This window comes from Eptesicus fuscus, chromosome 14 (genome assembly GCF_027574615.1).
Source record: "Eptesicus fuscus isolate TK198812 chromosome 14, DD_ASM_mEF_20220401, whole genome shotgun sequence".
NCBI lineage: Eukaryota > Metazoa > Chordata > Mammalia > Chiroptera > Vespertilionidae > Eptesicus > Eptesicus fuscus.
In genome coordinates this window covers 61,143,926-61,156,272 of record NC_072486.1, presented here as the reverse complement: position 1 = coordinate 61,156,272, position 12,347 = coordinate 61,143,926, and the positions used below count along the sequence as shown (strand labels likewise).

The window sequence follows — 12,347 nt, the reverse complement described above, 5'->3', positions numbered from 1 at the left end:
TAGATTCCATTTTCTTCACTCTGAAGTGAACTAGACTTCTGAATGGGCAAAACTAGAAGCCCAACCCTTAAAATTCCATGAAAAAGGTGGCTTGCTTCCTTCGAAGCTTAAAAGCTTTACATTAATCTCCAAAATAAAATATCTCCAACTGCAGGTGTTTGCCGTGAGATGAATAAAAAAAAATCTCAATACCTACTATTTCAGAGAAAAAACAATCAATAGGTCCTATGGACAATTGTGATTTTCTAAGCTCCTTTCCCGAGTATGGCTTCAAACCAGCAGAGGCTGCGGGATGCGTGGCCCTGAGCCCTCCGAGCCGGCCCTGCGCCCGGCCCCCTGCAGCCAGCACACGCACCTCAAGCACGTTCTGCAGACTCCTCGACTCTGCCTCTGGAGAACCGCATCCACGTGAACGGCACTCCTGGGTCTTTTACATAACTGTGGTTGAAGATATTTTTCACTGGGTTCTTTAAACAAAGATTCACGTGATAAATTTCTGCTCAAGTTTAGTTCCAGGAAATGTTTGGTTTCTGCAGATGTTTATATGCTTCCGGTTGTCAGTACATGAAAACGATATAATTCTGTGCTTTTTTTCTCTCACTTGAGCAAGCAGAAAAAGTCAAATAAAAAGTATGACCCAAACCTACTGAGCACTGACAAATGGGAGTACTTAATCTTTCAGCTTCTTTTAGATGAGGTTGGTTTTATTCTTTTATAAAATTACTTTACCTTTTGGCCTGATATATGTAAGTTGCTTTAACTGTTTTCAGAACCAAGAAAAGCTATAAAAATGTAAAAGACATGTATCATGTTGACCTGCTTCTAAGTTCCAGAATAGAATGGGAAAAAAAGAGAAAAGCACTGTGGGTTTTTATACTGAGAACAGATATAAATGCCCAGAATTAAATTTCCTGCTACCCAAAAGATATGTTTCCATAGAGAAACAAAACAACATTCTCCCCGATTTATTTGATTTATTTAAAGACCTGGTTCACCAGCTCAAATACTCAAATATTCTCTTAGTTGAATTTCCCTCCCAATACAAAAATGCCTGAAAACTTTACAAACTACTTTAAGTAAGAGAGTTCTTCAAACATTATTTTGAAAATCCAAAACATTTTAGAAAACTGAGTAAAACTGAACATGACAGGTGAACAGTGAGTCACTTCACTTGGAAAGCAGTAAGATTCCATGTGTGGGGCTTGTAATTCTAATCAGCCAAGAACTGTTTTTAGCTCCTTCACCCTTTCTCAGGACGGATGTTCAGCAGTAAGTGGATCCTAATAAGTGACTAAGGTAATAAGTAACAAAAGTATCCATCAAAATCTTGAAGCTATTTATTTATTACTACACTAGAGACCTGATGCACGAAATTCGTGCACGGGAGGGAGGGGGTCCCTCAGCCTGGCCTCACCCTCTCACAATCTGGGACCCCTCGGGGGACGTCTGACTACTGGTTTAGGCCCAATCCCACCGAGCCTAAACCAGCAGTCAGACATCCCTCTCGCAATCCGGGACCTCTGGCTCCTAACTGATCACCTGCCTGCCTGCCTACTCACCCCTAACCACTCTGCCTGCCTGCCTGATCGCCCCTAACTGATGACCTCTGCCTTGGCCCCCGCCATCGTGGCTTCGTCCAGAAGGACATCCGGAAGGTCGTTCGGCTGTCCGGTCTAATTGGCATATTATGTTTTTATTATTATAGATACTTTGCCTCCTTTCAACAAAGCATTTGAGACAGCCTATAAAAATTAAGACATTACAGTAAAATCCTATTTTATAAATATAAAAATTCAGAGAAAGAAAAAATAAGCATGCAATTATGTAAGCCAGAGGTTTCTTAACTTTGCCATAAAGGTGGCCCTACACTATCTATTTGATAAAACAAAAAGAGAAAAACAATTACAAAATTCACACAAGCCATGATGGATTAGTATATCTCAGGAGAAACAGAATTTGTTCTAGTATGCAAATCTGAGAAATATTTCCCTAGCAAATTATTTTGTAAATAATACACTGGGGTCTTCAATACTGTCCCTGAGAGAGATCCTAATTGATTCATCCAGCAGTTTCTTATAGTATGTAACATATACAGTAAAAATATAAAGCTCTCTGGTAATCTAGATGAATAAACAATAAAACCTAGAAAGTGTCCAACAGAACTTTCTGCAATGATGAAAATGTTCTACATCTATCCTGTCCAATATGGTAGCCACTAGTCGCCTGTGGCTATTGAGCACTTGAAATGAGGCTAGTACAATCAAGAAATTGAATTTTTAACCACATTTCATTTTAATTTTAATAGCTATATTAGGAGAGCAAATATCTACCCATTGGGCCACACAGGTCTAAAACATTAGCTGTCAAACAATTTTTAGTAGCAAACATATTTTGGGGTTGGCAAACATACGAACTCTAACAAAAAAGAAAGGTATATTGTATATATTTATTTTTATAATTTTTAACTTACATTATTAACTAGAGGCCCAGTGCACGAAATTCGTGCATGGAGGGGGGATGTCCCTCAGCCCAGCCTGCACTCTCTCCAATCTGGGACCCCTTGAGGGATGTCTGATCACCCATTTAGGCCCGCCTAAACGGGCAGTTGGACATCCCTTCACAATCCAGGACTGCTGGCTCCCAACCACTTGCCTGCCTCTGCCTGATTGCCCCTAACAGCTTCTGCCTGCCAGCCTAATTACCCCCTAACCACTCCCCTGCCAGCCTGATCGATGCCTAACTGCTACCCAGCTGGCCCAATTGCCCCTAACTGTCCTCCCCTGCAGGCCTGGTCGCCCCCAACTGTCCTCCCCTGCAGGCCTGGTTCTCCCCTAACTGTCCTCCCCTGCAGGCCTGGGTCACCCCCAACTGTCCTCCTCTGCAGGCCTGGTCCCCCCAACTGCCCTCCCCTGCAGGCCTGGTCTCCCCCAACTGCCCTCCCCTGCAGGCCTGATCCCCCCCAACTGCCCTCCGCTGCAGGCCTGGGTCCCCCCAAACTGTCCTCCCCTGTAGGTCTGGTCCTCCCCAACTGCCCTCCCTGCTGTCCTGGTCCCCCCAAACTGCCCTCCCCTGTAGACTTGGTCCCCCCCCCAACTGCCCTCTTCTGCTGGCCTAGTCACCCCTAACTGCCCACAACTGCCCTCCCCTGCAGGCCATATTTGTGGTGGCCATCTTGTGTCCACATGGGGGCAGCCATCTTTGAGCACATGGGGGTGGCCATCTTGTGTCTTGGAGTGATGGTCAATTTGTATATTACTCTTTTATTAAGATAGGATTATAGTTAATGAAAATGAGTTTTCCAATAAATAAAAATTAGAAATTAAAGGTTATAAGTGAGTTATAAACTTTGATCAGCCCCAGTAAACACTTTATTTCTGCATTTTGAATTAATGCATGGTGCAATGCCCACATGGGACTTCTCACTACACATTCTGAGCTAGTTAATTACCAAGGGCCACACACAGCAGCCATCTACTCAGAAAGCATAAGAAAACACAGCATCCCAGCAGGGCAGTCTCAAGTGTTTCTTTCGTTCCAGGAGTCCAGAAAGTTCTCTTTGGCATTTAAATGAGAGCTCAGGTGCAAGGAAATGAGAATCACAGGGTGAGTGCAGAGTCAAGCTAGCTCAGAAGCCTTTTGTCCCAAACAGAACCCAATACACCTCACTGGCCCAAGCCACAGCTTCCAGGGTCCCCACAAAGTTTACACCCATCTCTGAAATGTGCTCCCAGGGGTGCTCAAAGCTATTGCTTCTGACCAAGAATGTGGGTTCATATGTAGTTCCTCCCAGTGCTGGTACATCTACCAAATAAAGATCCCTTTTACATATGCAATGTTGCCTAGTAACATGGTTGACTTTCCACTTTTATTAGGATTTAGAGGAAATGAGTAAGAAGTTCATCCAAGGTCAGATTTGTCCTTAGAGAATGAGAAATGGTTTCGTTAATTCTTTAACCACCACTCGTGATTTTGAAAAGTAATTCTAGCATATCAAGAATAGAAAAGAACTTCTTTAACAAAATCCTAAAATAAAATCATACTTAATGACTAAATAATAAAAGGATTTCCTTTAAAAACCAGGAAATGAGACCAAGGTGACTACAATCATCACTTTTATTCAATAAGGTAGAGATCCTAGTAATGTACTAAAAGAAAGGAACTGAGATATAAAAATTTTAATGAAGTGACAAAATTGTCCTTATCTTTAAATGACAAGTGTAGAAAATACTTTATTTCTATAGAGAATGATGAAGGAAAGCTATTAAAACTAATAAAAATAAGGTCATCAATGTTGATATTTATAAGGTTAACATGCAGAGAATAGTATAATACCTAAAAGCCAAAAACACTCTTAATAATTTTAATAGAAAAAGCTACCACTTAAATTAGCAACTTAAAAAAGCAAGACAAAAACTAAAAAAAAAAAGAACTCTGAGAGCTAATGGAGAGAGTGGGAGGGTGGACTAAATGGGTAAATGAGGTCAAAATGTACAAATTTCCAATTATAAAATGAGGAAGTTATGGGGATATAATATACAGTGTGGTGATTATCTTCTATACTAATAAAAGGGTAATATGCTACTTAGACTGGGAGACCTTCCGGACGTCCTTCCAGACAAAGCCAGGGTGGCAGGGCCGAGGCAGAAGCTGTTAGGGGCGATCAGGCTGGCAGGGGGGAGGCAGTTGGGGGCAATCAGACCAGCAGGGGGGGCAGTTGGGGGCGAGCAGGCTGGCGGGGGGCAGCATTTGGGGGCGATCAGGCCGGCAGGCAGAGTGGTTAGGGGTGATTATTAGGCAGGTAGGCAGGTGAGCGGTTAGGAGCCAGCAGTCCCGGATTGCTAGAGAGATGACCAGCAGTCAGACATCCCCCGAGGGGTCCCAGATTGGAGAGGGTGCAGGCTGGGCTGAGGGACACCTGCCCATGCACGGATTTTGTGTACCGGGCCACTAGTTTGTATGTATAAAAGCCTAAGTGACCCTTACAACTGTATGACTGGAACGACCAGTTGACCAGGCGCTATGATGTGCACTGGGGGCAGACACTCAATGCTCCCACAGCCAACCTCTCACAGCTCCTTCCCCCCGACCCCAGGCGGCCAGCCAACCTCCTGTGGCCCATCCCCCTGGCTGGCCAGCCCCAATCAGAACCTCCAGAGGCCCCTCCCTGCTGGCCGGGCCCTGATCAGGACTGGGCGAGACACCCCGATCGTACAGGCTGAGGGACCCTACCCGTGCACGAATTCATGCACCAGGCCTCTAGTAGTTAATAATACTGCATTACATACTAGAAATTAGCTAGGAGAGTGTATCTTAAAAATTCTCCTCACAAAAAATACCTGTGTATATGGTGACAGATGTTAACTAAGCTTATTGTGGAGATCATTTCATTATATTATACACCTGAAACTAATATAATGTTGTATATAAATTATATTTTAATAAATAAAACCCCACCAGAACCAAATCTGAATCAAAATCAATCAATATATTTGTAAACTTTCCCTTAGTGCTGATTTTCTGTTTACATGTTATTTCATTTTACATATCTTTGCTGTAGAATTGCCTCAAACCTTCTCCGAAAAAAAAGACAAGTTATTAATAATTTAAAAAACAATTCTTTAACAAATCCCACTAAATCCATGTCAGTAAACACAAAATAGAAGAATCAGTTGGAAAGGAACTAAGCACTGACACGGCAGCCCTGGATCAGGTGTCAGGACAAATGGTTCCATCACGAACTTTAATAGGAAAGGCTACAGAGGGGAGCCAAACAGGGCAGGCTGCCAGGGTGCTCACCTCCTTCTGGGCCACAAAACAAACAAATCAATCACAAATCATTAAGGAATATGAGAATAATAGAGGATCAGGTCAGAATCTGGGGGTGGAAAGTATATTTTTAATTTTAAAAAACTCCCCCACATGATTCTGATGCACTTTCCCCTCCATTGTACCAGCAAAGCCCCAACCCCTGACAGAGCCAACTTCCTGCCCCACGAATGGCAAGAATGAAACCTTGATGATGTGGAGTCTGGGGTCCCAGCCCATCTTCCTCAAAGTACAGGGACATACAAAGAAGAGTGGATTCTTGAACAAAACTGAGTTTCTGCTAGAAAAGAAGAGAGTGGACAAAGGCTGCAGGGAAAGCTACCAGAAGTGTGTGTTACCCTTTTACAGAATATTATATTTTGCACTAAGAGGAAATATAAAGAAAAAAGACCACCTTATTCTTAAGCAACCATATACACAAATTTCAATTTTTAAATTTTAACAGAGAAAAGCTAAAAATAAATGAATCTAACGGAGTATAAGTATCACAAAGGCTGAGAGATTACACAGTCATTGAGGGAGATCAGGTTTGAATAACCAGCAGCTCTGAAAGAAGAGAATTATGAAATGACCAAGAGGCTGGTTTATGTTTGAAGGCAGAAAGGTACAAATTTAGGGATGAATAGATATATTTATCTAGCTGTAATAGAGACTCTGTGGAGAATACTGAGAAAATGCATGAGCAAATATAACACCTACAAGTGTCTGTCTTGTTGCATAAAGGCACTCACACCTATGTGATGAATGAGTGAATGAAAAGGTTTGGATTTGAATACTATTTGACTGGAAAATCAGAGGACACATATGATCAAAACTATTTCTGATGAAAAACTATTGTTTTTTAACAAGAATCGACTGGAGGAAAACGAGACAAAAGTGTAATCCATTGGGAATCTACTGAAATCTTCCAGGCATGAAGCAATCAGGGCCTGGATCCAGGGATTCAAGAACTAAACACCAGAATTACAATTTTAAAAAGAGGTGTTTATACAGACTTCACTTATTTACAATGTCACAAACATAGAAAGAAGTAGTGTTGCCTATCTTAGATTCATTTTTTACTGCATTATGAAAAATAGGATGACTAATCTTTGATTATTTTAAGTGATCTTGCATTTGAAGAAGTTTTTACTGCATTTCATCAGGCTTTCTACCCGAGGTTTCCTTTTCAACTCCCACAGGAAAGATGCACGACTAAACCCAAGTCCATTAGAACCGTGGTCTCTGTGGCCTCCTAGTGCTAGCCGTCCAGAATGACAGCTTCTGTAGCAAATATTAAGTTGTACAGGCATACCTCATTTTATCCCATTTCACTTAATTGTGCTTTGCAGGGACCATATTTTCTACAGATTGAAGGTAAGACCCTCTACCAGCAAAAAAATTTATAAATTTAGGCTAGGATAATGGTTAGTACCTTTTAGCAATAAATGGTTTTCTAATTAAGGTATGTACATTGTTTTTAGACATAATGCTATTGCAGACTGAATAGACCACAGTATAGTATCAACATAACTTTTATATGCACTGGGGAACCAAAAAATGCATGTTACTCTCTGTATTACAATACTCACTTTCTTTGGTTGTCTGGAACCAGTATGCCTATACAGATTCATTCTGTCCTCTAGTTTTTCCTCTATATTTACATAAAGTAACAATGACATCCCCCAAAATAACATCTCAGACATTATTCACAAGCATACTAATCTATGATAAAGGTAAACGAAACACCTGCAAAGCTAAGCATCACTAGGTCATTCACACTTACGCCTCCAGCATTATTTCTTACAACAACCTGTGAGAAGCTCCTGCTAGGGATCTTTCTGTTTTGTTTTTTATTGCTTTAAACAAGATTTTAATTATTGTTTACTCATATCTCATATGCCATTTAGTCTTTCACCCCTGGCAACTTTATCCACTCTGCTTCTCCATGATTATTCACTATAAAAGGTGAGTACTCTATACCTCTCAAAAGACTCAAGTAACTCTCCTTAACCAAAGGATCTCTGATCTTCCGGCTGGACCTGGGGTATTTCTAGCTCATTATTTGTACTTGGCAGAGCTCTTGCTGACAAGCAGTCTTGATCACACACAAATGCAGCTCACTTCCAGCCAGCCAGACCCTGAGTCCCCCAGACCCTCTGGGAGGCAGCAGAGATGCTCCAACTAAGCTAAGAAAAGACCACCAGGTCCGAGAGGAAGGCTGTGTATGAGCTGGCAATGTTGTCCACTAATGAATGACATAACAGCACAAAATATCCAGGTGTCTGTTCCATGGAGCCATAAAGTTTTAGAGATACAAGTAGCCTAAGTCCTCATGTCATCTGGACCCTTCGTTCTATAAATGACAAAATATTTTATCAAAAGAGCTAAACTGGTCACATATCCTAACTATATTTAGACATCTGGGGAATAGGTTAGGAATGAATAAGTGATAAATACATAAAATCTAAGCAAACTCTTTTCCAAAAAAGCAATTAATACCAAGGGAAACAAAAAATAATTGTGTTGGAAAGAATAAGTAACCACGTATTATATGCTTCAGCTGTGAAAGTTTTTATAGTTTTACTAATATAACCACTGATTATTATTCAAAATTTAATTATAATGAGCATGAAGGAGGGCCCTTCATAGGGTAAGGGCACATAAGAAAGATAAATCTCTTCATCTATCATGAAAAGTCAAAGGTATTGCCTAAGACGGAAATATTAAAAATCGGAAAGAGCAGCAGGCTATCTAGAGATTTGGAAATAAATAATAAGAATCAGGTCTTAGAGTTGAACTTCCAAGAGTAGGGCCTGGGGAGAGGGGGAGGGTGAGAGTTGGGAGACTGCTGAGTTTTACAACCAGCCTTGTACAACTCCTGGACTACTGGCATTCTGTGCTTGTGTAACTGAGATTAAAATTAAATTAAGTGGCCAATCAGAGAATGGAACCTAGAATTTCTGGCTGTATAACACACACCCTTTTTTAATTATGTATTTTTCACTCAAATAAAATATAGAGAAAACACTGATATTTTACCTAACAGTTTAATTTTCTATTGTTCTTGTGGCTTTTCATGGAAGAAAAAAAACCCACAAATACTCATCAACTGGATTGAGGACGTTTGAATCTGCACTAGGTGCTGGGAAAACATGAACAAGACCTTCCCTGAAGAGGGTCACTCTGTATTAGAAAAACAGGTAACACACAAGTAACCAAAAAGCAATGAGATAAGCACCCTAACACAACTGTTCTGCGAGAGAGCCTTGGTTTCCTCGTTTGTAACATGCCTCATTAGGTTTTTGTGAATATTTAATGATTCAGCTCATATCAGTTCTTACAACAGTGCTTGCCAAAACCAAAGAAAAATAAGGCCAAAGGACAAACCCATGCCTGCCTGATTTTAAAGCCCGTACTCATTCCACTACATCACATTTCCAAAATAATCCTATTCTTTTCATAAACAAAAAATTATTTTTCTCCTGGATCCAAATGGAATCCAGTAAATGGACAAATAGTGATTCATTATGGATATAGAGGAGAAAGTAAATAGAACCTATTAGTAAGGATAAAAAAAATCTTTTCCAGATCTTGCGTCCCCGCGTGTGCGCGCGTATTCTCAGCTGGTCTGCCCTAGACCCCCTGAGCGTCAGCCCTAGTCCCCCGCGCGGCCCCGTTTCCTCTCCAACAAGATGAAAGAAACTATTATGAACCAAGAGAAACTCGCCAAACTGCAGGCACAAGTGCGCATTGGTGGGAAAGGGACTGCTCGTAGAAAGAAGGTGGTTCACAGAACAGCTACAGCAGATGATAAAAAACTTCAGTTCTCCTTAAAGAAGTTAGGGGTAAACAATATCTCTGGTATTGAAGAGGTAAATATGTTTACAAACCAAGGAACAGTGATCCACTTTAACAACCCTAAAGTTCAGGTATCTCTGGCAGCGAACACTTTCACCATTACCGGCCATGCTGAGACAAAGCAGCTGACAGAAATGCTACCCAGCATCTTAAACCAGCTTGGTGCAGACAGTCTGACTAGTTTAAGGAGACTGGCTGAAGCTCTGCCCAAACAATCTGTGGATGGAAAAGCGCCACTTGCTACTGGAGAGGATGATGATGATGAAGTTCCAGAGCTTGTGGAGAATTTTGATGAGGCTTCCAAGAATGAAGCAAACTGAACTGAGTCAACTTCTGAAGAAGATAAACTTGAATAAGTTTCTGGGAGCTGATATTTTATATTATGACTGCTTTTTCAAATTTTGTTTATGGATCTGATAAAATCTAGATCTCTAATATTTTTTAGCCCAATGCCCCTGGACATTGCAGCTCTTTTCAGTTTTTGCTTATACATAAATCATTCTTTGCAGCTAATTAAGCTGAAGAAGCTTGGGAATAAAGTTTGAAGCAGGTTAATAAAAAAAAATCTTTTTCAGCTTTTTACTTTTCTCATTATTTATTTATAAATATTTGATTTATTTTAAAAATAGCTCCCGCCCAGCCAGTGTGGCTCAGTGGTTGAGTGTAGACCTATCAACCAGGAGGTCGCTGCTCAATTCCCGGTGAAGACACATGCCTGGGCTGCAGGCTCTATCCCCAGTGTGGGGCATACAGGAATCTCTCTCTCCCTCTTCCTTCCTCTCTGGACTCAATAAAAATATATTAAAAATAAAATAAAAATAGCTCCCTATGTCTTATGAGTTAGGAATGATTAAAAATAAAGTTCTTGATTTATCAGAAAGTCAAATGTGATAGTGAACTATTTCCATTAACTAGAAAATAAATTATTTATCACTAGATGGCACTGTATTAGACAATTAAAAAAAAATTTTAGCACAAGATCCAACTTAGCAAATTAAAAGAATGCCTTCGATTATATTACTCCTTTTTTAAGTAATTTCATGGCTTTAAAAATAAACATATGGTTTAATGGAAAAAAATAATTGTATAATCAGGTTTAATTTTATTTTTTAACTATAATGATATTTCAAATATCCTGATATATTCGAAGAAGAAATAATTCTGAATGTCTCTCTTGTTTACAATACAACAAGTAAGTACAAGAACACATGTGGTTTGAACTGTAGTAACTTGGGTAAGGTGGAACTATTTCCCAGAATTCCCTTTCTATAAGTGATTCTAGGTCAGAGTTGGCCAAAAGAGGAATTTACTTGAGATTTGAAAGGAAGAACTACAGCAACAGTTGTTGCCCTCTGAAGTCATTCCTCGCTTCTAGGTTAGACATGGTGACAGTCACAGACTCTGCTGGGTTCCAGCTCATCCTCACACCCCTTTGTTCAGCTCTTTTCCCCAAATACTGGACCTACTGACCCACAAGGACCCCAGGCCCATCACCAGACATTTGGCATTCAAGAAATATTTAATGACTGACCAATGTATACTAAGCTATAATAACACAGTAAATGATTTAAGCTCCTTGTCACACAGTATCTTTAATGTCTTGATAATGTACTATTAATTTATAGAATTATATAACCTTTTGCACATATCAAATATTACATAACTTTTTAAAGAATAAATCACCTCACAGGGTAATCAGTGATATTAAATATTTATAATTTAATTTGAGATATCTGAGGAAATAGTGAGCTAAGAAATCCAACTCTGCCACTTCTTTATTATTTACCAAACTAGAGGCCCAGTGCATAAATTTGTGCACAGGTAGGGTCCAGCCAGTCAGCCCTGATAGGGGTGATCAGGGCCAGCCAGGCGGGGGGAGGGGATGCAAAAGGTTGGCCGGCCGGCCCCACCCCCTGGTCAAACTCCTGGTCGAACTGGTCAAGGGGACAATTTGCATATTAGCCTTTTATTACATTGGACTAGAGGCCCAGTGCATGAAAATTCATGCACTGGAGGGGGGGGTCCCTCAGCCCGGCCTGCCCCTTCTCACAGTCCGGGAGCCCTCAGGGGTGGGAGGCAACCTGGCAATCAGGGGAAGGCGATGCTCCATCACACCTCTGCTGCTGTCACTGCCGGCAGCGCAAGCCTCAGCCGGCCCTGGTTACCTGAGCATCAGGCAGCCCTGGGCAGCTGGGGAGCTGAGGGGTCTGGGGGACTCCAGAGGCAGGCATGTGGGGCGGGCCCAGCCTTGCCATGTGCCTGCCACCCCGATGGGGCTGAGAGGACTGGGCACCGCCATCTTGTGGCTGTGGGCACCACCATCTTTGAGGGCGGGGCAGTCAATTGGCATATTCCCTCCTTATTGGCTGTGGGAGCCACCATCTTTGAGGGTGGGGCAGTCAATTAGCATAGTCCCTCCTTATTGGCTGTGGGCGCTGCCATCTTTGCTATGGTGTGAGGGTCAATTAGCATATTTCCTCTTTATTAGATAGGATTATTTAGTAGTTTCACCCATTTTGCCTGAAAACCCTCAAACATTTACAGCCACCTATCTTTAATAGTCAGCCAAACACCTGAATTTGAGAGCCAGTCATCAGAATGGCTCCTTAACCTCCTGTTTTCAGCACTGATAAACTAGATCTGGTGCTAGAACCCATGGGAGGTGAACATAACAGGCTCCC

At 41.3% G+C, this 12,347-nt stretch overlaps 1 protein-coding gene across 1 annotated transcript; it reads left to right on the top strand.

The window, feature by feature from the left end:
* The first annotated feature begins 9,407 nt into the window (after positions 1-9,407).
* Positions 9,408-10,231, top strand: LOC103294129 (transcription factor BTF3-like). Its single transcript, XM_054726546.1, has one exon. It carries the CDS (start codon positions 9,501-9,503, stop codon positions 9,984-9,986), a length of 486 nt encoding a protein of 161 aa, XP_054582521.1. The 5' UTR covers positions 9,408-9,500; the 3' UTR covers positions 9,987-10,231.
* The last annotated feature ends 2,116 nt before the right edge of the window (positions 10,232-12,347 follow it).